The sequence below is a fragment of the Podarcis bocagei genome (genome assembly GCF_964188305.1).
Source record: "Podarcis bocagei genome assembly, chromosome: 13".
Lineage (NCBI taxonomy): Eukaryota > Metazoa > Chordata > Lepidosauria > Squamata > Lacertidae > Podarcis > Podarcis bocagei.
Window position 1 is genome coordinate 39,240,608 of NC_138138.1, and position 27,094 is coordinate 39,267,701.

At 48.9% G+C, this 27,094-nt stretch overlaps 1 protein-coding gene across 2 annotated transcripts; it reads left to right on the plus strand.

The window, feature by feature from the left end:
* Positions 1–3,856: 3,856 nt before the first annotated feature.
* LOC308572399 (C-Jun-amino-terminal kinase-interacting protein 4-like) lies at positions 3,857–26,974 on the plus strand. 2 transcript variants are annotated; one of them, XM_081168385.1, is made up of 27 exons: positions 3,857–4,836; positions 6,558–6,678; positions 10,008–10,078; positions 10,181–10,269; positions 11,391–11,478; positions 11,638–11,746; positions 12,294–12,381; positions 12,916–13,022; positions 13,236–13,287; positions 13,877–14,029; positions 14,149–14,197; positions 14,384–14,517; positions 15,758–15,811; positions 16,411–16,578; positions 17,649–17,766; positions 18,443–18,526; positions 19,280–19,333; positions 20,417–20,567; positions 21,503–21,653; positions 22,570–22,650; positions 23,081–23,148; positions 23,235–23,383; positions 23,925–24,096; positions 24,905–25,015; positions 25,146–25,265; positions 25,577–25,693; positions 25,830–26,974. In XM_081168385.1, exons 1-27 carry the CDS (start codon positions 4,537–4,539, stop codon positions 25,928–25,930), a joined length of 3,060 nt encoding a protein of 1,019 aa, XP_081024511.1. In that variant the 5' UTR covers positions 3,857–4,536; the 3' UTR covers positions 25,931–26,974. The 2 variants fall into 2 exon arrangements, with proteins under 2 accessions (XP_081024511.1, XP_081024512.1); XM_081168386.1 differs by having other exon boundaries at positions 14,387–14,517.
* Positions 26,975–27,094: the final 120 nt, after the last annotated feature.

Here is a 27,094-nt window from a genome sequence, read left to right on the forward strand (position 1 = left end):
CAAGGCTACTGAGCTTGATAAGTCCCCTCATTGGGCTGTCCTTTTGGGGGCAGTATTGCCTCTAATTCTTTTTAAAATATATATATATTCTTTTTGTACATCTGCAAAACTTGGGGTTTCCCCAACCATGCTAAAACCATCCCTCTTGTTTCTCAGTGACTCTGCTTTTACTGCAAGCCTGCCTGAACTTCCCACCTACATAAGGATTTAGAAAGAATGATTTATAGCCCAGTTTTCCTTTGCAACGAAGCCCAAGGCAGCTCTCTCCACAGCAGTCGCAAAAATAAGAACATCACAATCACTTAGCAAAACGAGACACAACCCAGGCAGTATTATTCAGCTAACTGCCTGAGCCTGTGCACATTTATTCAATTACGTCCCAGTGGCCTAGATTGTATGTAGAGCACTGTAAACTGCCGTTAATGGTTTACTTTGAAGGTCCAGGTGGCTCCTTACATTACTGCACTCCTGGTGTGAGCAGAAATAACAAATAATAATTTATATGGTTACACTTGAACTAGGGATTTTGGTTTGCTTCAGTCAAACAAGCCAGAGTTGGGAGTAACGTATTCACATTATGGTTTTGTTTGGAACGAAGCAAAACAGTGTTCCTGGTTTGGACGTAACACTAAACTAGAGACTGTCCCTCCCACAGGACAAGCAGGAGCTGCAAAGGTAGAGCCATCTGCATATTCATATTCAAACCATTAACAATAGTTTTCCATGGTATGCAAACATAGCTAATGAGTTTAATGGAGTTTGTGGGTTAAACCACAGAGCCAAGGACTTGCCAAGGTCGGCGGTTTGAATCCCCGCGATGGGGTGAGCTCCCGTTGCTTGGTCCCAGCTCCTGCCAACCTAGCAGTTCGAAAGCATGTCAAAGTGCAGGTAGATAAATAGGTACCGCTCAGGTGGGAAGGTAAACGGCGTTTCCGTGCGCTGCTCTGGTTCGCCAGAAGCGGCTTAGTCCTGCTGGCCACATGACCCGGAAGCTGTACGCCGGCTCCCTCGGCCAATAAAGCGAGATGAGCGCAGCAACCCCAGAGCTGGTCACGACTGGACCGAATGGTCAGGGGTCCCTTTACCTTTACCTAAGCATGTACAGGAATGCAGATTAAATGGCAATCCCCAGTGAAAAATGTGGGAATCAGTAAAATCTATGGCCAAGAATTCATAAACGCTGGCTTTGGAGTATGTCCTGTACAACTCATTGTGACACTCCAGAGAAGACAGAGGGCTGAGCTGGAAGACCCCCTTTCAAGATTCTTTACATTTTTACCTTTACGCTAAGCCAAGGCTTATGGTCAATTGCTCCCTGCTTGACAAAAGGGAGGAGTGCAGCAGGAGCAATTCAGCAGCATGCACTACCATCCCTAATCTATACATTACGGCTTAACCTGAGACACATGGAGCCAGTGTGTAGTGTCATCATGACTTCACAGGAAGGGGTTAAGTTTTCTTCCCACATTTTCTGATAATGCTAACTGTGGAGACTGTTGTAAATGAGAGAGTAAGGACACACAGCAGTTCTTGTATTCCTTTTCAAGACCATCCTCTAAGCTCAAATACTAAGAACACCCTCTTGTTTATTGCAATGCTGATTGAGTCTGTTTTAAACTATCTTTCTTTCCCCTTTCCCCCCAACTGGCAAAAACCGAGGTGTGTTTGGTACATTAGTGATGGAGCCGCAAGGTGCTACATCTGTCCCAATTTTGAAATGTTCGGTTGAATTAAGGCACTCACATTTTTAAGCAGAGCTGAACAGTTCAATTTGATGTGCTAAGTTAGACAATGCATAGGTTTAGAACCGACAATAAAAAAAATGACTACACATATTTCTGTTTCCTAAAAAGTTCAACTTGAAGGGTTTTTTGGGGGGGGTGTTTTTCCCATATTGTGTCAGAATTTCCAAAAACATGTGCAAACCTCTAGTCCCGTTCTAGAATGAGAGAGAGAAGCAAGCGCACTGCCAGCAGAGGCAATTGAGCTGTGCTGTACAGTACTTTCACAGTTAAGTCATTAGTAATATTAGCTCAGTGGCAGAGGACATGATTTGCCTACAGACGAGTCCCAGCATCAATCCTTGGCATCTACAGTTGGTTTTTTTTTAAGGGCTGGGAAAAACCTTTAAAGAACAGCTGCCTGTTTGATTAGTAGCCAGTAGCTTAGTTACTTCCAATTCATTATTTATATCCCGCTTTTCTGTGAAAACACAAAATGTACAAACACGGATTTACACTAAAACAAAAAATTAATTAAATTTTATTAATCTAGATTTTCAAGACAGCCTTCAAGAGAGAACCATGAAACAAATATAAAACAGATCAAAAAACGCATCAGAAACAAAAGCAATGATCATAGCAACATTAAAAGTACAAAGAGCAGTAGATATAAAATCAGTTAAAATCCCAATAAAAATATAAATTACACAAGATAAAAAGCAAAATTAAAATGATTATTATTTGTTTATTAAAAACAATAATTGCTGCTTGTTTTTAAAACCTGAAGGTGGTTTACAAAAACAGAGAAACAATGAAATTATCAGTAAAAAACAGTTGAAAATATTTAAAACATTTAAAAATAATTAAAATCAACAATAAGCTAAAAACCAGATTAAAACATGTGTTTACATTCTGTATTGCTGGATAGGCTTGCCTAAACAAAAATGTTTTCAGCAGGTGCTGAAATGAGTAACATGAATAATTGTATTAGCACTTTAAAAACATCAAAGACAAGAGTTCTAAAACACCCAGCAACTAACAGCATATGCAGTGGGTGAAGCTGTAACCCTGGGAGGAAGCCCCTTTGGAACCCAGCACCTCCACAAAGGCGGTCCTGATGGGACAGAGAGCAGGGCTTCCATAGCCCATTTTTAAGGTCAGGCAGGTTCATATAGGAGCAGGACAGGAACAGCCAGAATATTCATTTAGCCTAGCATTCTGTTTTCCATAAAGGCAAACCAGGTATCTCTGTGAAACCAAGTTCCAAAGGTCTGAGTCAGTATTAGAAAGATAAATCTGTTGATACACAAACAAAACCACTTCCTTTCAGGAAACAACACAGCAACAAGTACATTAAAAACTGTCTTCAGGCAGGCTGGTACAGTGGATGGGGTGGAGTGGGGGGGGGAGAGTAGCAGGAGGCAGAGTAGGAGGCAGGGATTCCAACTTGAATATTGGGGAGGCCCGGCATCACATGATACAGTGCACACACACCATTTGAATGGCAACTTGGGGGGGGGCAGCAGCCCCTCACAATATTTTATGGGGGGAGGTGAAGATCCCTCGGCCCCTAGGAGCTGGCTTCTGTGGCAGGAGGGTCAAACCTTTCAAGGTAGGCATTTTGGCCCCTGAAGCAAACGACAAAACGCCCCCCCCACCGGCCAGGGAAGAGGGGATGAGAAGATCTCCATCAAGAACAAGGGGGAAAATAAAGATCTACACCAAGATCTTGTGGATCCTGCCATCCTTGGGGTTGATCTGCAGCTTCAGCAACAAGTGACTCTGAAGGGAAGCTGAACTGAAATCAAATAATCGAAAGTGCGGGGAGAAGAACCATCAACCTCCGACGCGAAACGTGCATCTATCTATCTACAGGCAGGAACGCCCAACCAGCTTTAACATGTCATATGACCCGGTGTCACGTGAGTGCAGAAAGTTAATACTTCTTCTCCCTCGGCTGCTGTTGCTTCTTCATTGCCCCCCCCGCCCCGCGTCTCCTGCCAGCCCTTTTGCAGGAAGACTCCCACCCCCCGCGCGCCATTGGCCATCGGAGCCTGTCTCGTCGCGCTATTGGCCGCCCGCGGGGCTTCCCTCACGAAAGCCGCGTTCCCATTGGTCGCCTTACGGGCTTCTGGCTCCGCCTATCTTCCCTCTTGGAAAGTGACATGAAGTTAGGATCGCAGCTGTCGACGGCGCCGGGCGGAGGATTCGAGGTTCCCTGTGCGCGGGGTGGGGAAGCGTAAGGAAGGGTTGCCCAAAACTCGAGGCAGGAATCGAGAGATCCCCCCGCGATCCCTCGGTACGGGGGTGGGAGGGAGAGGCAGGACTCCTGGGTTTCTAGGCAGTGTGGATCCTAGTGGTTAGAGCTCAGAGCCTGGAAGTCAAAGTCCTGGCAGAGGGAAATGGGCATATTGAGACAGGGTGTAAGGGGAGTGCTGCCTAGTGGCTATAGCAAGGGGGTTGTATATGCGTGCATGTGCCTGGTGCTGGAAGGGACTGAGAAGGGAGTTAGGGTGTAACTGGGTGGATTGATTTGGGGGGGGGTAGATAATCCTGTGTACTCTGGAGAAAATTCAGGGACAGGAAGAATCAGGGGTCCTGGTTGCTCAGAGAGAGCGCTGAGTAGTACCAGTTGTAGCTTAGAACAGTGGCTGGACTCCTGGGTTCTGGGATCAGGGAGCCGAAGTGGGGCAAGAGATTTTGTGCTTAATAAGGTGGGATCTGGTGGGTTAGAGGAGGAGGATCAAGGAGCCAGGAAACCCCTGGGGTGTCTGAAGTAGGAGGCTGGAGAGGGCAGTGGTTAGAGCAGGTTACGATGGATGACCCTGAGGAGATATTTGGAGGAGATGGAGACCCCAACCCTGCTCCTTATGAGGAGCTGGTGTCTGCGATGGCCGGCGGATTGTATGGGGAACTGGAGCGGCTTGTAGGGGCCCATGGGCCTGGTGCGGTTTCAGGACTCCTGCCGCAACTGGTTTCTGTCCTGGAGTCGCTGCAAGGGGCTTGTGGGCAAGTGCGAGAGCGGGACCAGGCGCTGGAACGCTTGCGGGATGACCGGCTGCGGCTTCTGGAGCAGTATGAGCGGGAGCGATCTGGGCGCAAGCGGGCAGAGGAGGTTGGTATCGCTTTCCTTCTACTTGTTTTGCTACGACTGCTATTTTTAAATGTTTGTTTAGGCTGTGTACACCTCATACAGTGGTACCTCAGGTTAAATACTTAATTCGTTCCAGAGGTCCGTACTTAATCTGAAACCGTTCTTAAACTGAAGCACCACTTTAGCTAATGGGGCCTCCTGCTGCCGCTGCGCTGCCAGAGCACGATTTCTGTTCTCATCCTGAAGCAAAGTTCTTCACCTGAGGTACTATTTCTGGGTTAGCGGAGTCTGTAACCTGAAGCGTATGAAACCCGAGGTACCACTGTACATTTAATGCGCATTCCAGGCCCCCCAAAAAACACTGGGAACTGTAGTTTGTTAAGAATGCTGGGAACTGTAGCTCTGTGGCAGGTAAACTACAGTTCCCAAGTGTCTTGGGGGGGCGGAGGGAGATGCTTTAAATATATGGTGTATATGCAGCCTTAGTCTCGGCTGTGTGTTGCGCAGGTCAGTAATAGGTGACAGTCTCAGGCCAAAGGTTTTACAACACTGGTTGGCAACTACCAGATTTGGCTGGCACACCAATCTGAGCCAAAACACGGTGAGTGAAGGCGGGGGTCATATTCCCTCCCTTCTCATGCTTAGCAAATCTGGTCTTAGTTTCTCCAGTATTGTGCTTGACCAGGCTGGTGCTTTTTAGCGGACAGCACTTTTGCTACAGAACTAGCAGCAACGGAGAGGTATTTTCTCTCTGTGTGGTGCTACTCTTGTGAATGTACTTTTCTCCAGAGGTCTTGGTGTTATATGGAACCAAGAAACATCCAGCTAACAGAAATAGAAAGAAATAATCTAGGCTCAAGTTGCAAGCAGGGGAGGATGGCAGTTTCTGTCCCTGGTTGCTAATCCCCGGCATCCGCTAATGGAAGGGCAATTGTATTATGAAACTGAAAGTGTTCTTCTGTGTATCATGGGCAGTAGGTACCAATGGGCCCCATCCTTCATGTAGTCATCTAAACTCTATATATTTTTACCATTGTTTATGTGAGCTGCCATTGCAGTATCTTGCGGCAAGGCATTCCATGGGCTGGTTATAGTTGCTATCAGGAAGTACTTATTTTGCTTCTTCTTAAGCCTGTGGCCTGTCAGTTTCAGGGGATGCCCCTCAGCTTTCATGCTCTAATAGAGAAGGAACAGGAGGAAATTATTCCTCCTTTGTGCATCAGTTAAGATTGTAAAGAGATTTCTTTACATTACCACCACCTTTCCATTTAGCCTCTGCGTCGAAGTATTACCAGTTTGCAAGCTTTCTTGATAAGGAAAATGATCCTTGTGCCTTCCGTCTATTTTATTCTGAGTGTGAGGAATGGGTGCATTGCAGGGGTCTGATGATTCTCAGAGTCCCTCCCCACTCTCCAATTCTACGATTCTATGATCTCGACTGCCCATTTTAGCTTGTTGAGACTTGGAGTGGGTACCACAGGGCCAATGAAGTTGCCGAGGAGCGATGAGAGACCCAAGGCTGTATATACACACCACACATTCAAAGCAAACCCCGCAATAAAGAATAATGGGAACTCTGCTTTCTTAAGGGTGCTGGGAATTGTAGCTCTGTAAGGGGTAAACTACAGTTCCTAGGATTCTTTTACACAGCCCTCCATGGGTTTGGGAGAAAGTGCCGGGACTCGGACTGGGTGGGAGAGGATGTTGGGATCTCCTGGACTCTCGGGGTTCTCTTCCTGCAGAGGTTTATGGAGCTGGAGGACGCGATGGAGCAGGAGCGCAAGGCGCATGCAGCGGCTGTGAGCCGGCTGGAGGGCCAGAGCCGTGCCCTGGAAGGAAAAGCACGCAGCTACGCAGACCAGGGTGAGAGGGGCGGGTTCCTTCACATCCTATGCCTTTAAAATCAAAAGTGCTGAATGTTCTCCTCTGCAGATTGGTTGAAGAACCTGCGTTTGATACGGACACTCTAAGAAATTATCTCTTTGCCTAGGAGGAAGCCAGTTCGCCAGGCCAGACAAAGTGTGGCCTTGGATGAATTCTGTTTCCCCATCTTCCCGCAGACGGGATGGCTTCCCCGCCCACCCATGCCCCTCCCACTGACAGGCATGCCCTATCCTGCACCCTCCCATCTTTTTCCCACTCTCCTTTTTGGAAGTTCTGGCTAAGCTGGTCTATCGAGTTTGCTGAGATTGGGGTGTAAGGCAGCGGGGAGCAGAACAACCTCATCGTATATCTTTTGGGCTCATTGCAAAATGGGGCAACTGTTGGTCACAATTGCAATTATTTCCAGTATATGTTTATGTGTGCGCACACGCATATATGTCTGGCTCTCTTTAGTTTCATGTGGGGGGGAGAATACAATGTGGGACATGATGGAGGATTATAAAATTATGCAAGAAGCAGAGAAAAGAGAGGGAGGTGTTATAATTTTTCCACACCCATAACATTAGGATTGGCAATGCTCCTCATAAACCGCTGGGCAGCAGATGTAGGGTAGACAGAAGGAAATACTATTTCACACAATGCATAATTAAATCATGGAACTCCCTGCCACCAAATGAGGCTGTAGCCACCAGCCTAGGTGGTTTTTTTTAAAAAAAGGAATTAGACAAATTCACAGGTAGGGATAGTACCTGTCAATATCTGAGTGTCTTAGGCTGCAGCCCTGCACACAGTTACTTGGGAATAAATCCCATTGAGGTCAGTGGGGCTTGCTTCCAAGTAAACACATATGGGATCAGGGCTTGTAGGTGCTTTAGTAAAAGCTGAGACAAAACTATATGTGACTTTAGGTGCATCTTTGACTCTAATGTGCAGGTTTTATAAACTGGCAAATTATGTCAGTTTCAATAATCTCTTAATTCTTGGAGTCTGATAAGATTTGGAGAGCGAATGTATCCCTTTCTTTAGAACCACTGAAGGGAAGGGAATTTCCTGTTCTGAAGCTGAGATTTGCTGGTGGTGGGAGGCAGGGGAATTTCTCATTGACACAAACAGAGGACTTCCTCCCCTTGCAAATACCAGCTTCAAAAGAGAGATTTTTCTCAGCACTGCAGCAGGCGAGGAAAAGGTTAAATTCCTTCTCCACATCTTCTCTACTCAGCATCACAGGGCATATTGCCATGCTAACACCCATAAGGTTGCACTGTTCTATTTCTTTCAAAGGGTCTTAATTATAATTACCTCATGTTGGATTTTGCCCTCCAACCAGCAGCTCTCAGTTGCTTTGCAGAGTCTGCAGCCTAATTCTGTGACCTGCTATTATCTAGACTGGGTTATATTTAATGATGCTCTTAGACCCTGACCAGGGCTGACTGAAGAGCTAATTTTATATCCCTTGCCAGTGATCTATTCCACAACCACCAGCATCACCCTTATCAGGGCTGCTTCTCTTTTAGCTTAATTATGCCCACCTATTCACAAGTCATCACACAAAAGTTATGCTCAGTGCTTGTTAATAAGGTCCCAAAACACACACACACACACAATGGCATTTTTTGCATCCAGACAGGATTACAGTGGTACCTCGCAAGACGAAAAACGCACAAGACGAAAGAGTTTTCCGTTTTTTGAGTTGTTCCGCAAGACGAATTTCCCTATGGGCTTGCTTCGCAAGACGAAACGTCTTGCGAGTTCTTGCAAGTTTGTTTCCTTTTTCTTAAAGCCGCTAAGCCGTTAATAGCCGCTAAGCCGCTAATAGCCGTGCTTCACAAGACGAAAAAACCGCAAGACAAAGAGACTCGCGGAACGGATTAATTTCGTCTTGCGAGGCACCACTGTATTTCCCCCTCATCCTTTTAAAAAAGAAAAAAAAAGAATTGTACAGTGGTGCCTCGCAAGACGAAATTAATCCGTTCCGCGAGTCTCTTCGTCTTGTGTTTTTTTCGTCTTGTGAAGCACGGCTATTAGCGGCTTAGCGGCTTAGTGGCTATTAACGGCTTAGCGGCTTTAAGAAAAAGGAAACAAACTCGCAAGAACTCGCAAGACGTTTCGTCTTGCGAAGCAAGCCCGTAGGGAAATTCGTCTTGCGGAACGACTCAAAAAACGGAAAACTCTTTCGTCTTGCGAGTTTTTCGTCTTGCGAGGCATTCGTCTTGCGAGGTACCACTGTATACCCCATCAAAGTGTATCTCTAACAAAATTCTCCATACCCTCACAAAATGAAAATGTGGGTAACATTGCATTTATCGGGTCTTATTTTCTGGTAAGTATCAGATTGCAGCTTCAGTGTTCTTTGTGTGAATCTAAGACATTAGGATATTCTTACCCATGAGGCTTGAATCTTTTCTTATTATTATTCATTTGGCCTATTTTGCCACTGCAAAGCTTGCATTGAGTAGAATCTGCTCAATGCAAATTTGTCTTTATTTAAAGATGGATTTTTCTGGCCCTTTCATTAGGCAGAGTGAAGAAACTGCCTTGGGCTATAGATGCTCAGGAGCAGCCTGTGGTTATTCCTCTTGAGCCTCCAGCCATTCCCTTCTGTTGCCTCATGGAGTTTCCTGGGCCCCCTAGTCTGTTATTGATTCTACTGCCAGTCCAGTTGGCTGCAGTACATGGATTTGGGAGGGGGACGCCATCTTGTCCTTCGCCTCAGGCAGCAAAATGTCTTGAGCCGGCCCTGCCTGCTCTCTTTCCTGCTTTCGCTGTACACAATACAAATAGCGCACAAGATGCATTTTTAGCACCATTTTGAAAATGCCCTTAAAAGGTAAAGGTACCCCTGCCCGTACGGGCCAGTCTTGCCAGACTCTAGGGTTGTGCGCCCATCTCACTCAAGAGGCCGGGGGCCAGCGCTGTCCGAAGACACTTCCGGGTCACGTGGCCAGCGTGACATTGCTGCTCTGGCGAACCAGAGCCGCACACGGAAACGCCGTTTACCTTCCCGCTTGTAAGCGGTCCCTATTTATCTACTTGCACCCGGGGGTGCTTTCGAACTGCTAGGTTGGCAGGCGCTGGGACCGAACGATGGGAGCGCACCCCGCCGCAGGGATTCGAACCACCGACCTTTCGATCGGCAAGCCCTAGGCGCTGAGGCTTTTACCCACAGCGCCACCTGCGTCCCTCAAGATGCATTTTTAGCACCATTTTGAAAATGCCCTTAAGACTAATGTAAAGCTGGTTTAGGTTTCTTGTCTGTACATCAAAATCACACCGCCATGCCTCCCTGCCCCCCTGCTCTCTCTTCACAGTGGCGGGTCTGGAAGAACAGAAATCTTCACTCCTAAAGGAGCTTTCAACTCTCAGCCAGAGCCACACAAAGGTACCGTCAGCCTGCAGCTGCCACCCCTCGTTTGCTCTTTTCTTTTCTCCACTCTTAAGCCAAGCTGGGTCACAATCTCATTTTGTCTTCTGCCTTTTACAGATTGTGCAAAACTACAAGGAATTGAAATCGCAAAGGGTGGCATTGGCTGCTACAAGTCAAGCTGGATCTCTGACTACAGAAACGAAAAGGTTTGGAAGAAGAAGCGGGCCTGTGGGGTGGCAGCGGGGTTTGTGTGTGTCAGGGGTTCACCTAGGGGCACTGTGCTACCAATAATGATATTTTTGCCCAAGCTGCTGAGGTTGCGGAGTGTGCTGTATGGCTAGTTTGCTTTGTACTCCAGCTTATTCTGTTCCTTACCACAGTGAGCAGCTGTCAAACCACAAACTGTTTTCACTCATTTCATGGGGAAAGGTAGAAGTCATCTATGGTTACCTAGCAACAGCCAGGCCTACTGCAAGTACCACATCTGGATTAAGGCAGGAATGGATGGGACTCCGACTGGCAATCTACCAAGGGCTGCGTGTGACAGAATAGTTAGTTGGGGTGGCACTGGGTTCAAATCTAATCTCCCCCTGCCCCAAGGCGAAGAAAGGTTGACAAGGACAAGCTGCTCCAAGGCAAACCTGGTGGAAATGGGGTGGGGGGTGGGGACATGGACAAGGAAACATGAACCCTTTCTCGAATTGTCTTCAGGGGTTTGATGGGTTTCTTGGAAGAAGAGGGCCTTTTTAGTGGTGGTGCCCCTGTTACAGAATTCCTTCACTCCTCAGAAATGCGTGGCTCAAATATAGTACCACATGATACTTTTTGAATGTTGGCCATAAGCCTTGGTGAAACACACGTTTTTGATTCAGGAGGTAGCGGGTTCCGTTCCCGGCATTTTTAGGTATGCCAGGGAAGAAGAGTCCTGTCTGAGAGCTGCTGCCAGTCAGTGCAGGCACTTCTGAGCAAGGACCAATGGACTGCTCCGGTTCTGCAAGGCAGCTTCTGAGATTGCCACGTTTCAAGCTTTTGACAACAATGGAACTCTACTGGCTATCTTCCGACATTTTTTGTAGTGATTTCTTTTTAATTTCTGTGTAATGTTGGTGATTGGCTTTGGCAGCCACGTTGAGGGCTTTATTGCCTGTTGAGGCAGGGAAGAAAGGTGAGTAAGAATCCTTTTGAGAGAAGGAGACGTTGAAGGGGTCGAAGGCAAGATGCAGGAGGTTACAGGCATGCCTTTTCCAGGGCAGCCGATCAGCCAGCCATGTACAGTAACAAGGAAATAAAAATATATATTTTTTCTCTCCCTCCTCCCCCTGCTCAGGTTGAAGCCCCCACCAATCCAGGCACCCCGAAAGTTCCTCCCAAGCACCTCGGACCCTGGGTCTCCTGAACTGCCTCATTCCCCAGGGGTAAGTGGCTTGGTGTTGTGGGGCTCGAGCCCCTGAACTGTTCCTTGGCCCTTGGCGAACGGCAGCAGTGGTGGACGGGGAGGCTGGAGGGGGAAGCAGAGGCATTAAGAGGAGCCAGGAATGAATGGCCTTTTATGTTCTCCCCACCCGTCTCTTCAGAAGACTGCAGAGTTTCAGGAGCTTCCCAGCACGGAGAAGGCTCTGCAGAGGGACACAGAAAGAAACAATTTCCCCTTGGCGCAAGAAATGGGGCAGCCGGAACAGGATGGTATGAAGGGGGAGCCTCTGTTTCGTCTTGGTGTGGCTAAGCCAGGGAAAATAACTTGAGGAGGGTATGGGGGGCAGTGAGGGGGTGTGAGCGTGGCCAAAGGAAAGCCCTGAGGGCCAAGTGAAGAGGACTGGTGGGCCATATTTGGCCTCTGGGCCTCAGGTTCTCTGCTGCAGCCTAATGAGTTAGTAGTGTGCCGGTTCTTGAGTTGTGCTATATATTTTGCATTTTTACTGGGCTTCTGTTCCTTGTAAGCTGTGCCTCTTCCACACCCCTGCCAGAGTCGTTTCTACCACTGCCAACATTTAGATTTTAAGCTCTTATGGGGCAGGGACCTGCCTGACCCTCTTTCTTCTTATAACAATAGGAATTTTCTCCACATGCAGACAACAAAATGCCAGATAGGTCCTTGCCCAAAGGAGCAATGCTTTTCTAGATTATTTTCAGTATGGAAAGGACTGTGTAGAGGTTAACAAACACAGGATAATAATCTAGAAAAAATAATGTGCTTTGCGTTTGCGTCCCCACAACCTTCTTCTCTTGTCAGCCTCTCCTATTCTGCAGCGGCGCTTGGACTTGGACGATCTCCTGAGCTCCACTCCAGAACTGGGACTGGACCAAAAGCAGCCAAGCAGGTAAGAGGGATGTGTCTTCTTATTAAGCCTCTGAGCAGAAAGCGCAGGTGCGCAGAGCCTGAGTGGTTTGTGCTTGAACATGGATGCTCCTTCACTGGAGTGAAGAAACAGCTAGGCTCTTCCTTCCTGTGTCCTCCGACCACAGCATGCCCACACTGTCCTCTAATCCTCCATTGTCCCATCTATTCCCTCCCTGCTTCCCCACAGGTGTTTTAATTTCGGGAGAGTTAGCTCTTCTGGTTATCCTGCTCACTGCTTTGAAGGGCCACACATCCCTGAGTTTCCCAGCCAGATAGCCAACTTCTTTTTCTCCTCACACCCGCCTTTGAAACTGCCGTTTCAAAAGCACCGCAGCCGTAGGATGACAAACGAGGCTGAGGAGGACTTCTCTGTGTTCATTGTCTCCTTAGAAAAAAAAAAGTCCTGCCCCTGGTTTCTGTCTACTGTGACGTCAGATGTGGGTGTGTGTTGTTGCCAGGTTAGGAGCGGGTGGGTACTCCTGTCTGTCTATTTGTCTGTCTGTCTGTCTCTCAGCCCCCTGAGTAACACCCTCGAGCGCAACACGGTGTCCCTTTTCGCCGAGGTCTCGGGCCTCAGTCCTGAACTCCTCAGCGATATGGACGGCGGTGCCGATTTGCAGGGTAGGTAAAACTCCCACCTTCCCCCTCCCTCTGCCTCCTTGTCCTGCCGGGACCTTATTCCTTTCCTAGAGAACCCAGGAGTCCTAGTTCCCCACCCCACCCCAATTTTAATCCAGAAGACCTGCCTCCCATAGTTCCCCAGCCTGTGGGGAGTTAAGGTTTCTATCTGTGTCCTAGTGGCTCAGCAGTGTCCATGCTTGACCATCTTTTCAGGGGATGCCTTGGAAACCCTGGTGGCAGAAAACACTCAGCTACAGGAGGCACGGTAAGAGCGACCAGCCTAAAGCGATAACATTTGTTTGTTTATTTATTTTGATTTATGAATCTCCTTTTACGTGTGTGCCAAGGCGCCTTACAAACCAGCTGAAAATAGTTATAAAAACAGTACAAAAATGCTCCCAACAACTCAAGGTAGGTGTTGGTTTTGTATTGTTTCTGAAACCTAAGGCATCCAACTAGAAAAGCTTGCCAAAAGAAAATGAAAGAAATGCATTCATTTGGTTCCAGAAAGTACAGATAGGGGCAGCTTCTGATCTCTTCGGAAGTTGAGGGAGAAACTGTCCTACAGAATGTAGTGACCCTGCTTGGGGTGTATAAGGGATAAAGCCACCTCTCAATTTACCTGGTCCTGAACTGTTTATGGGTCTTTATATCTTGATGGGAGCTGGAGCTTCTTAGAAAGGAAGGTCCTTGTCAAGGGTGCTTGGCAGGCAGAGAAATGGGCCAAGGCCTGGTCTGCTTCTCTCCGCTGGCCTGCCTGCTTTCCCTCTTGGATCTGGCCCTCCACCTCCTCCTGGGCCATCGCAGCCAGTCCTGGGCTGAAGTCTTGCTGTTCCTCATGGTCCCACCTCTAGAACTGCTCTGGATACAGCCCGTCGCCATCTTATCGCCCGCGTAGAGGAGCTCACCGAAGAGCGCGAGTCGCTACGGGCGGAGCGTGAAGGAACACTGGGGGCCCTGAGCCGCTGCCAAGCCCAGCTGAAGGAGGCTGAGCTGGAACTGATCAGGTAAGGGCTTGTAAACTGCCTTCCCTGGTGTTTGGCAGCCATCTTGATTCCACGAACTGCCTGCAAAAAAAAATAAACGAGTGAGCCCAAATTTCAGTCATTCATCGTTCTCTTTCCAGGATACGGCAGGAGTTTCAGGAATCAAGACGTTCTAGTGAGGATGGGGAGGTAACCAGAGCATCTTCTGCAAGGATGTTGTGACAGGCCGGAGGGGGCCAGCTTTCCCTTGAAGGCTGAGGGATGGGGGTGTGGAAAGGGTCTTCTACAGAGCTGTAACGAGACGGGGGGGGGGCCCTCAGGATTCTGGGAGTGGCATTTGTGTGCGTTTGAGGCAGGATCTGCCCTTTTCCTCAGCAGGCTGAAGGAGGCCTGTCCCGGCCTCAGCGGTTCACCCGGGCCGAGATGGCTCGTGTGGTGATGGAGCGCAACCTCTATAAGGAGAGGCTGATGGAGCTGCAGGAAGCTGTTCGGCGCACAGAGCTGCTAAGGTCAGTGGCGCCGAGGTTTATGCCTTGGGGCTGGGGGGGGAGGCAGATGGGTCTGTGACCCCATAACCTAACTTAAGACTTTGTGTGGCAGGCCGCCCTCTCCCTCAGTTTGACATGAGGTTGGATTTGCCCTGCTGAGCCATTTTCTTTTTGAATTGTCTGAAAGCAGCTCAGTGACTGTGAGCCTTGTTGGAGCTTGCCATGTGGTACCAGGGGCATGATGGGAAGTCGAAATCCCTCCCCCAACCCTCCTTGCTTCGCTCTAGCAGCAGAGCAGCAAGAGGCTTCTCTTCCTTTCTGGTGATCCTTCCCAAACAGCACCCCAAGTGCCAGAGAGTTAGGACTGGAGAAGAAGCAGTAAGGAAGGGAATTAGTACTTCTGAGGGGTCCCCTTAATGTTGGAGGTGAGCAGTGGCTATTTTTCTAGAAAAAGAGGTGCCGGAACTCACCATGAACGCCTGCCTTGTTCTCTTAGAATGGCAATGGCACCCACCTGAGAGGTGCCAGAACTCAGTTCCTGTGAGTTCCAGCTTTAAAAAAAAAGCCCTGGAGGTGAGAAGGACGAGTCACGGAGGCTTGTGTTGTGAGGCAGGGAATTAGGAGACTCAGCAGCATCATGAATGACACCATATTATCCATTAAGTCCCATCCCACTACTGCTAGTAGAATCTTTTCCCTCTCGGGAGAAACCAGCAACTGCAGTCAACCTGCTCATTCCATTCCCTAGGAATCAGGAATGGGGAATCTGTGTTCCTCCATATGTTGTTGAACTCTAGCTCCCATCAGCCCCTAGCTCAGAGTTGATGGGAGCTGTGATCCACCTGTGTTCAGAGGGCCAGAGGTTCCTTATCCCAATCCTTCAAGCTGCTCAGGGCAATCAATCACTCTGTGGCTGCCCAGCCAATAATTATTTTCCCATAGTACAAACTGGGCGGGAGGGAAGTGGGTCAGAATGAAGGCCGGGAGAGAATTGGCTTATAGAAATACACTCTGGAGAGGTGAAATTTAAACAGAGGATTATAGACTCAAAACACAAGTTTGTCACTCAGACAAGAGGAGGCAAATGGCTCTTAGGTGTAGCAAATGAAGTGCTGCCCTGAGTATTAACAGAGGACCAGGGAGCCAGTTGTGCAAATGGTTTGGGTTGCCTGTTTCCCCTTGTTCCAGCCTTGAACTAATGGCTAATGGAGGGAGTCACTCCATGGTGGCAGTCTTAAAGCAATTGTTTCTCTCTTCTCAGGGCTTCACGGGAGGAACAAGCTGTTCAGATGAAAAAATCCTCTTTCTGGAAAATGTAGGTGCCATCTAAGATCTGCCCCTGAAGCTGCAGCTGTGCATACTCTGCCTTGACATTTGATATAGGGCATACAACTTAGCATCCTGAGAAATTTCTTTCTCTCTTAGCAAGACGTTATGGCTGCATGGATTAGTTTGAAAGCGTGCAAGGGAGCAATGCCTAGTGGAGTCTAGTGGAGATGGTGGGCATAATGGCTGTGTTCTGTCTCCACTGTCAGAGGCAGTTGCTGTGAATCACTAGTGGGGAGAGTGGCTGTTGCACTTAACTCCTGCTTGCAGGCTTCCCATAGACATCCAATCGGCCATTGTGAGAATAGGGTGCTGAACTAGATGCGCCACTGACCTGATCCATCAGAGCTCTCCTTATGTCCTTGTGAGAGAACCTTCCTTGCCATTCATAGCAATGGCTCTGCCTTGGACCAAAGTCAAACAGAACTCAGCAGGCAAACAATTTGTGGGCTCCTTTTAGTCTGGTTCCGACAGATCACAGTTCCATCATTCTTGGTGCAAACCCCCCTTTTTCTGTCGAATTTTGATTTGTGCCCCCTGCCATTCCCTCCTCATTTCCCCTGAACACATTGTATTTTCCTCCTGCAGTTTCGATCGCTTATTTAGCCCCTCGGACTCCCCAGAGAGGGCTCCTGCATCCCCGCTGCCACCCGGGAGGGCCCGGTCCAGCCCCAGCGGCCGCAATGAATTGGGAAGGAATGGAGGACAGCTGTCTCCAGCCTTGAGATACATCCCACGCGCTACCTCACCGAACGAGTAAGTTGTGTGGCAATTGCTTGGCAGGGGGGAGGTAGGAGCCAGAGCGTGCATAAGCTGATTTTGCAATCCCATCATCGGCACCTCTTGGGGACCTGCTGCTCCCTTTATATGGAGTTGGGCTGCTAGTGGATCCATCTAGTCCAGCACAGGCTGACAGCAGCTCCCTGATGCCAGGTTAGACCATTGGTTTGTCCAGCTCAGTATTGTCTCCTCCAGGCATTGTGAAATATACTTGGAGTCCTGTAGTGATTTCATGCTCTTTATTGCAGGTTGTAAAACCGCCAAACCTCAGGCTTTTATATACCGGTACATTATTTATACAATGAGTCCCGTCTGATTGGCTGATTCTGCTTCCCTCCTGGAGCCTGATTGGTCTTTTCCTGCAGGCCAATCAGTTGTTGCATTCTACGATCCTACCAGCCTGATAGGCTGATTAACTTCCTCCTGGAGCCTGATGGGTCTTTACCTGCAAGCCAATCTGTTGTTGCATTCTAGGATCCTACTTGCCTATTGTTCTGGGATCCAAGCTTAGTACACAACACATGGGGAACCCTTTGGCCCTCCAGATGTTGCCAAACTACAGCAAACATCACCCCTGGCCATTGGCCATACATACAGGGCCTGATGGGAGTTGTAGTTCAGCAGCATCTGGAGGACCACCAGGTTCCCATGCCCGGTCTACTCTGACTGGCAACAACCCTCCAGTGTCTTGGGCAGAGTTGTTGCCCAACCCCAATACCTTAGATCCCTTTTATTAACTGGACACTCCCTGGCTTTGAACCCTGGAGCCTTCTGCTTTCAGAGTGTGCCTTGTGGACTCACTCTACATAAAATGAAGAGGCTTTATACGGAGTCGGGCTGCTAATTGGATCCATCCAGCCCAGCAGAGGCCAACAGCAGCTCTTCTGGGTCTCTGGCAAAAGTCCACTTTGGGCAACAATTGCATGCAGGCCCATCTGGGTAAATCCAGCTGAAACCAAAGCATTTCCCCTGGTTGCAACTGGACGCAGGATTGTCACTGGAAGCTCTCTGCTGCCCCCTACTATATCTGGCTTTTATATCTGCAGAGCCGACGCCTCCCCTCAGCAGAAGCGGAGAGAGCTGTACCGTGAGATCCGCTCCCACATCTGGCAGGAGCATGGTCGGGCACAGATCCATGGGTGGAGCCAACCGCCTGCGCTCCAGGTGAGCATTCTAGCAGGGGCAGCAAGGTCTCATATCCAGGTACCTGACCCTATGGAAATCCCATGCCAAGGGCTAGGTCCTCAACTACTGTCTTTTTAAACCAGGGCAGGAAAAATGTAGATGCAGCATTTTGTGTGTGTGTGTGTGTGTTTGTTTTATCATACCAGACAGTGTGCAACAATTTCCCCGCATTTGACAATGGAATGATGGTCTAAAATTAAAAAATAACAATTGCCATCAGCATTGGCAACCTGCCGGCTCCTGAGGACACACCTGTTTGGGCAAGCATTTCCCAGAACTGAACTCCTGATGTTATTGCTTGAACTGTTTTTTCATTGTTAGGCTTTCGATTGTTCATTTGTTTTTATTGTATATTTTTTATTAAGGATGTTTTACTGCCCCCAGTGGATCTGTTGTTGGGTATTTCAATTCGCTCACTGATTTTCATAGTTGTGAACTGCTTAGAAACCGTTTTTGGTATATAGCAAATAAACAAATTCCACCTAGGAAGTGGGGTCCACTGAATTCGGCCCTATTGAGTCACCCAACAGCGTGGTGCTTTAGACTATACATTTGCCTTGTCCCATCCCAGTCATGGGATCTGACCTTAGTTTTGAACTGGCCACTCTCGCAGCGAGTCTCCACACATTAAAATCCAGCCACCTTTTCTCTGCAGGGCTCTGATCCCCTTTCAGGGGCCGCCGACGTACCTGTGCTCGCACAATTACGGATGCTAGACCAGAAGGACCCCAATACAAAGGTAACAAAGCAGTGCGCTTCCAAATGCTGAATAGCTAGGGATGTTTCCCCCCTCCCCCTGAGTTATTATTATTACTATTATTGCATTTCTATCCCATCTTTCTTCCAAGAAGCTCAAGGTGACATACATGCTTCTCCACCTGCCCCTATTTTATCCTTACAACAACCCTGTGAGGTAGCTTATGGCTGAGGGATCGTGACTGGCCCAAGGTCACCCAGTGGATTTCATGTGGTTGAGTGGGGATTTGAGCCCTGGTCTCCCAGTGGCACTCTAACCACTGCACCACTGAATTGAAATCTGCGGCCACTCTAGGAAAATGGTGCGGTTTTCCTGCTGTAAAGTGCTAAGAAGGGGTTAGTTTGAGTAGGTGTTGGCTGAGTTCAGAGCAGGGACTCATCCAGAGAGGTAGCAAGCAGCCTCCTCTGAGGACAGGCCACTCAGCTGCATGTCTGCTTTGGGAGTGATTCACGTGATCCATTGGCGTTGGCTTCAGCTGAGTTATCAGGCCCTCTGAAGGGTGAGTGGAAGGAGACCAAACCCTGCAGAGACTCTGGGCAGTTCCTGTGTGGGCAAGTACAGTGGCAGGCTCAGAAAAAGCTTAAGGCTTATTAAAGTGGCACATTTGCAGTTCCTGTGGCAAAGGTTTCTGGCTGCAATTGGGAAGGGTGGGGTGTCGTTCTTGTATGGAAAGCGACTCCTTTTACCAGGGGGCCAGCAGATCTCAATGTCGTGCCTGCCTCTCTCTCATTGTAGCTCTGGTGTGCTGCAGCATCAGTTGGTGCTGAGACTCAAGAAGAAGTAGAAACCGTAAGTATCTCCATCATCATCATCACCATCATCATTATTGGTTTTACTCTTGCTTAAGAATTCTCAGTTAAGCTTCCCTTTTCAGGGGGGGGGGGTGTTTCTTTTTTTGGTGTGTTGTTTTGGTGTGTGTGAAGTGAAAACTGCTCATTTAGGCTGACCTTCAGTTCAGAGAGCGGGGCGCGGGTGGTGCTGTGGTCTAAACCACTGAGCCTCTTGGGCTGCAGCAAGAGTCTTTCAGCACGTTAAAGACTAACAAATATATTATGACATGAGCTTTTGTGGACTCGAGGCCACTTCATCAGATGTGTTAAGTGGCAAGTATATAGATTGCCATTCAAGAATTACAATCAGTGATCATTGGAGCTTAAATATATACTAAATAGGCCCATTTTTATAGCAGCAAGTTGATGATAATGGGCTGGGATTATTGCATTAATGCATTTAGAGGGGCAGGGAACCATTAGCAAGAAAGAAGTAGTGACTAGAATAGATATCCAGCACTGGTAACAATGAGAAATGATGTGTATCCCCTTCAATAAGTTAGTGGTTTTTCCTATGACTTTTCTCAGCATTTTGTTCTTGTTCTGATGCTGTTTTCAATTTATTTCACGTTTTCATTGTTGTTATAATCACACACACATAACATTGTAAGACACTTCAGCGGCATGTTTTGTTCTGTTTTTGTAATTTATATATTGGCAAAAAAGCCGTGGTTGCAGTTTGGGGTTCTTAACTCATCCGTTCTAAGATGTCCCTTCAGATTTAAGTCCAGAAACATTCCTTGCCCACTGACATGCTTAACCTGCTGCCGTGCATGGAGAACTTGAACACAGGATGGGAGGGGAGTGGGGTGGAAGGAGAAAACACTTCCCCAGGTTGTGTAAATGTCCTTGCCTGGCTGGCTGGAAAGCCTAGGCATGTGTGCATTTGTCAGCTGAAGGGACAAAATGGGTACAAAGGCTGAAGTTTAGGGATTGTCAAGGGCATGTGTGTGCGCGTGCGCACACACGGCAGCATAAAAGGGAGGGAGGCTGATCGAGGCCCACAATGTCTTGCTGATCCCTCTGCTTCTTTCTCTTCCAGGGCACCTCTCATCACTGCTCTCGGCTGTGGGTGGCCTCAGGGACCCACTCTGCAAGCGAAGTGACTCTGTTTGATGCCCAGAACCCAAACCAGCTCCTGGAACATTTTGTGCTGCCTGGAGTTCATGTCCTCTCCATCGCATGCGTACCTGGTCAGTGCAAGGAAGGAGAATCTATCATTTTATACTGTCTCTTAATACACACACATGCACACTTAGGCTCTTAGGCCGATTGGCTTGTTCTTTAGTCCTGTGCTTTGGTTCTGCCTTTTGGTCCTCATTGCTGTCTTGTTTCATGGCTCCTGATACACTCGCAACCCAGTCCTGGCATTGACTCTCTGTCTCTCCTGCTGCTCCAACCTCCTTGAGATTTGCACCTGGTGCCACCTGTCTTTCTTCCTTCTACCGCATCTTAAAACACACCTTTTCCACTTGGCCCTTGACTTCATCCTATTATTCCTAGCTGTAGCCAAGCTTCCAAGTACACAAAACTTTCCCAACTATACATATTTTAGACTGCAAGCACCATAGATTTTGGACTGAAGTTGTGTGTCCATTGAGATTTTATAGCATGGGTGGGAAAACTTTGGGCTGGTGGAAGGCAAAACTTGCCCTTCCAGGAGATCCCATTTGGCTCACAATGCCATTTTTCCAAAACCACATCCATCTCTCAATCAACTGATATCACTACGATGGGTGGGTGACATCAGCTGACGGGTGTGGGCAGGGCTCAATCCTGTATTGTCTGCACCCAACAGTTCCCCAAAGGGACCAGGGATACCAGGGTTTAAGCAACCTCTCACTCAATACCTGATGAGTGGAGACTTCAGACCTGCTTGGTTCAGCTTCATTGGTTAGTATCTCCCTACAATCCTACAGGCCAACTTTGAAAGCTGGGCAGGACTCCTCATTATCACTCCAGATGATTGGCAAGTTGATAAGCCTATGTGCAGCTAGATAAAGATTTCACCTGCTGTGCCGAAAAGGTTCTCCCCGGCCCTGCCTTGTAGGATTCCTAAGCAGGGACTCCAGCTGTTTCTGTGTTCCCTGAGGAAGGCCGCTTTGCCTTCTCCGTTCTTCCTCCATAGGCCTCGCTGTGCCTGGTGGCGAGAGTCCCGAGCGAGAGCCAGAGATCCTCGAAGACCCCCTGGCGCCTGGATCTGACAGCGAGGATGAAGTGCTGGAGATGGAGGCAGTTGGCACAGAGCCCACCGTGTGGTTTGGCACCCAGGAGGGCTGGTAATTGACACCCAGCAGGGTTGAACGGGGAAGAAATGGGAGGTGGGGGTAAACCCCCGTTCCTGAATGGATTGCCAACAGATTCGTCGAGCTTCTCTGGCCAACCTCTGCCTCTTCCTGCTCCCACCAACTCCAGCTACCAGGACCAGCATCCTTTTGTTGCTGCTGCTGCTGCTGCCACCATTGCTTTGGCTGCCATATTTGACAATCCCATGGGCTTCTGCCAGGTTTATTTACACTGAGCATGCCCAGCATCCTCAGGACATGCGACAGCCGGAACCGGAATACTGGTGGCTGATGAGAACAGTTAATAATAATAATAATAATAATAATAATAATAATAATAATAATAATAAATTATTATTATTATTATTTATTTGTACCCTGCCCATCTGGCTGGGTTTCCCCAGCCACTCTGGGCGGCTTCCAACAAAGATTAAAAATACATCAAAATGCCACACATTAAAAACTTCCCTGAACAGGGCTGCCTTCAGATGTTTTCTAAATGTCAGGTAGTTGTTTTATCTCTTTGACATCTGATGGGAGGGCGTTCCACAGGGCAGGCGCCACTACCGAGAAGGCCCTCTACCTGGTTCCCTGTAGTTTTGCTTCTCGCAGTGAGGGAACCGCCAGAAGGCCCTTGGCACTGGACCTCAGCGTCTGGGCAGAATGATGGGGGTGGAGACGCTCCTTCAGGTATACTGGACCAAGGCCGTTTAGGGCTTTAAAGGTCAACGCCAACAATTCAAACACTTTGAATTGTGCTCGGAAACGTACTGGGAGCCACTGTAGGTCTTTCAAGGGAGGGATGGGGGAGCAGGCCTGGAGCTGTGCTGGGGGTTGGGCTGGTCATCAGGAGGGCTCAGGTGGTGTCACCTTTGGAGGCTGACTGCATCTCTCCCCCCCCCCCCGGCAGCATCTATATTCACTCTGCTGAGACTGACTGGCGCCGCTGCCAGGGCAAAGTGCAGCTGAAGGATGCCGTCCACTGTATTGTGTGAGTATGCGGATTTCCATCACTCTCTCTGAAAGCTGCAGAGCCCCACTGCCTACCCCTCTTGCATGTCGCCTGCCTTCCCATGCTGGTGCTGTTGCAACTTTCCTACTGTTTTAGGCCCCCGTCTATGCTAAAGCAATGTCACATCGCTGTAAGCAGCCATGGTTCCCCCCCCCCCAAAAAAAACCCCTAAGCTTAAGGGTGCTGAGAGGAAGCTATAGTTCCCAGGGTTCCCTGGGAAGAGGGACTGACTGTTCAACCACTCTGGGAACTGTGAAGGTCTGTGAGGGGAATAGGCCGTCTCCTAACAACTCTCAGCATCCTCAACAAACTACACTTCCCAAGATTCTTTGGGGGAAGCCATGTCTGTTTAAAGCGGTATGACGCAGTGCAGTGCAGATGGGGCCTTACTCTGCTGTTTTTGTCTCAGCCACACCCAGGGCCGTGTAGCAGCTGCTCTAGGGGACGGATCTCTGGCCATTTTCCACCGAGACACAGGTACGTCCTGCTCCTTTAAATTCCTCCCTGCTCTGCCTTCCCCACAGCTCAGGTCCTCGGTTTCACCTAATCCCTGTCTTCCTCAGTCCGGAACTGGGACCTGCGCTCCCCACGCCTGCTTGACTTGGGGCGGCCACGGCGCTCCATTCGTTGTGCCATCCCTGTACTTGACCGGCTGTGGTGTGGATATGGGAACAGAGTCTATGTGCTGGATCCTCGCACTGCTCGCATCCAGGTGAGTGTGCCCCTCAGGCAACTTGAGGCAGTGGCTGAAACCCATGGAGACTTACATGGCTGGTTTTATGGTGTAAAAATGGGAGTTTGAGATAGCCAGGATCATTCTGTGTAGCGGTGTTAGAACAGTATCACTACAAGAACTAGCCGGTGAATTCATTTTGGCTGTTCTCTCTCTCTTTTTTTAATGTTTTTATTGGGTTTTAGGACAAATGCAAGAAGGAAAAACATATAAACTCTACAGAGTGGGAAAAAAGAAACTGAACAAAGAATTGAAACATAAGACAGATAAAACTATGAAATTAATTGGGGTGTAAAAACAAGCCTGTCAGGCAAAAGTACCAACGCATTACAAATGTCTGGAATTTTGGCCATTCCTATTGAAATAGGTAGATCCTGAGGAACAACTGCTAGCTGGCACAACTTGGAGAAGTGTTGAGATCCAGATCTAGATTTAATGTTGTGGATGTGGGTCTGGGGACAGGGTCTTGAATCCAGGCTACCTGTTGCAACCCACTTTCTCCTCCTCCTCCTCCCCCCAGAGGTACTTTGAGGTGACTTCGCACCCTGAAAGCCAAGTGCGGCACATGGCAGCCGCCGGCAACGGCATCTGGGTCTCGGTTCGACTGGAGTCCACCCTGCGCCTCCTCCATGCCGAGACTGGCCAGCCGCTGCAGGAAGTGGAGCTGGGGCCCTACGTCAGCCGCATGCTTGGTGAGTGTCAATGGCCGCCATGACTTGGGGGCTTTGGGTGGGACTCTGAGCAGAATGGGGGACAGTGCAGGATCCAGGAAGGAGTTGGCAAGGCAAAGCAGTTGGATTAGCAACAAACAAGCCTTGGCACAGAGGAGCAAAGAAGCAGGCTACAGGAAGAACGTCCAGGACAGGAGGGTTTTCTGAGGGCAGGAAGCTTTTAATAGAAGGCTCTCAGGCCTGAGAGGGGCATCCTGCTGCTTCCTCCTGTGCATCAGTATCTGGGCTGGGTCGTGGGCAGTAGTCCGAGGTGAGTCAGGAGCTGGGAACCAGCCATTAGTCCCAAGGGGGACCAAAGAGGAAGGCTGTGTCTATTTTACCATTTACTCCGGTTCCAGTGCACTCCCACCACAGTAGTCGTGTGCAAGTGACAAAAGCAAGCCAGAAGTCAGTGCCAAAGAATCACCAAGGATACAGAAGCAGGCCAGAGTGCAGGCAGATGTTGGAACAGGAAGGCCTCACATGCTTCTTCCTGCCTGGGAGGAGCCAATAGCCAGCCCTGGGCTTTGGGGGAGCCTCACTGTGAAGCTGCCACTTGCAGTTCAATGGCTCACTAAATGGGGCAGCTGGGATCTCCTTCATGGGAGATCGGGTGGCCATCTGCTTTAGTTGGGATGCCTGCAGTGCAGGGGGTTGGACTAGATGACCCTTGGGGCCCCTTCCAACTCTGTGATTCTCTGATATGATTCTAGGATCCGGGTACCCTAGTTTTGGAATCTCCAGCCCGTTTAATAGAAAATTCCTCCTTTTTTCCCTCCTCACTCTCCAGGGCCGAACAGTCTTAGTTTAGCCATGAACATCTCAGCACTTGGCGCTTTTGGGAAACGGCTGTGGGTTGGCACCTCTGGCGGCACCATCATTTCCCTGCCCTTCATCTCAGGTGAGCACCTGTGTGTGAGAGAGAGAGAGGGGGAGAGAGGGAGAGGGAGAGCAAGTTCAGCTGCAAGTGTATACATAGCAGAGCTCCCTGGTGGCTATTTCTGTGAATTTTCTCTCTTGGTTTCTCATAGAATTTGCTGGGAGCTCGGAAATGTCTTCTCCCACTGGCATCCCTTACTGTGCTCTGGAGCAAGCCCAGATCAGCTACCACGCGCACCGCGATGCTGTTCGCTTCTTTGTCTCAGTCCCAGGTAACCAGCACGGAGGAATCGATGCCCATTCCTTGTTTTTTGGGGGGAAATAGAATTCAGTGGCTTAAAAGAACTTAAGAGCATGGAATCCAAAGCTGCTGCTGCTGCTACCACTATTCTTTAGATAATGCCGATGATGTGCAGTTAGTAGAGTACTAGAGGACAAGTCCTCGCCCCAAGGAACTTACAGTAGTCCAAATGGGATGTTACTGGAGCAAGGATCACTGTAGCCAGACTATCGCTGTCCACAAGAGGAGAATGGTGGATGTATAAATGCAAACTTCAGCTCTGTCTCTTTTTTCTTACTTTAGGGTGTATGAACCCATCCTCTTCTGAGAGCACCAAGGAATTGCATGGCCAAGAGGCACCAAGCAAACCATGCAGCTTGGTGCTAAGTGGAGGGGAGGGGTATATCAACTTCCGGATAGGTAAGCATCTCACTTTACAGGTGGGAGGGAATGACATGGGAACAGGATACGGGCATCCAGCCCCATTATCCCAGCACCAGGTACAATGTCTTCTCTGATTCCTTTTGGCCCTCTGTTTTTTTTCCTCCTTACCCAGGCGATGACACTGACGACCGCTACGGCGACCTGCTCCTCTCGAACCCACGCTTACGCCGAGCTGAGCGAAGCCACCTCATTGTCTGGCAGGTGCAGGCCTGAGGCTCTGGTGATGGGCACAGTCACTACTTCAGGGTGGTGTGGCACAGCTCTAGCCTAGGAGGGAATTGCACCATGGACAGATAAGACGCTGGTGGTTGTGGGCTTCCCATCTCACTCTCCTGCCCTCTTTCCCCACGTGTTTAACCCTCTGGTGTCTGAGGGTTAGGGCAATGACTTTTTGCAATGTTCTCAGGCCAAGGATTATAGCAGAAGCCATCTGGATGCCAGGATCTGGGTTTTTTTGTGAATCTGCACATTGAGGGGATCTGCAACGGGTGGTTCCTTGCCCCCAACCCCTTTCTAAATAAGCACTTCTACTGCTAAGGAAATGGAGCACTGTGCTGCTTTGCAGTAAGTCAACCTGCTCTGATATGGACTACGCCCCTGTCGAATCCTGCTATGTTCATGCCTCCCTGGGTTATACGGCACCAGCAACTTCCCTCTTAGTGGCCAGATGGTTGGGAGCCAGAATGCAGCTACCTGGGTCATGTAGAAGGGAAGAGGCCTCTGTTACCAGTTGGGAATAAACGAAGCAGATCTGGTGAGTTAGAGCGCACAAGGCCAAGAACCAGGACTCCTGGGTTTATCTGGAAAAGGAGCAGCATCCAAGCGCATTGGAGCTACAACCACCACCACCATCCCGTCCTCCTTTCACGTGTGATTCTTTGATGCACTTTTGATTCTACGGGTTGAGACATGAGGAGAAGACATGGGAAATCTTGAACTACAGGCATGGATTTGTTGAAGGCTGTGAGGCAGCACTAGTCAGAGAGGCCTGAAGGGGGAGCCCTCTCCCTGCTGTGCTGCCTTTGATCTGGAAACGGAATATTGATTGGATTGTTTTCTGGTGCTATTGAGCTGATCAGATCCTGGCTGCAGTTTTGGAGTGATGCTAGGGCCGGCCGGGGGCACACAGCTCACTGTTAAGCTTCTCAGGGTTGCTGTTCCTTGTTTGTCTGTCTCACCCAAGGGTGAGGGTCTCCGGCGGCCTCAGGGTCTATTTCTGTGGGTTGGTTTCTAATAAAGCTTTAATTATTATTATTACTATCATCATCGTCATTGTCATCAGGTCATCCTCTTGTTTGCACATGAACTGGATTTATTGTTGGCTTCTCCCACCACAAGTTCCCCAACTGTTGTAAAAGATGTCCTACTCTCTCACAC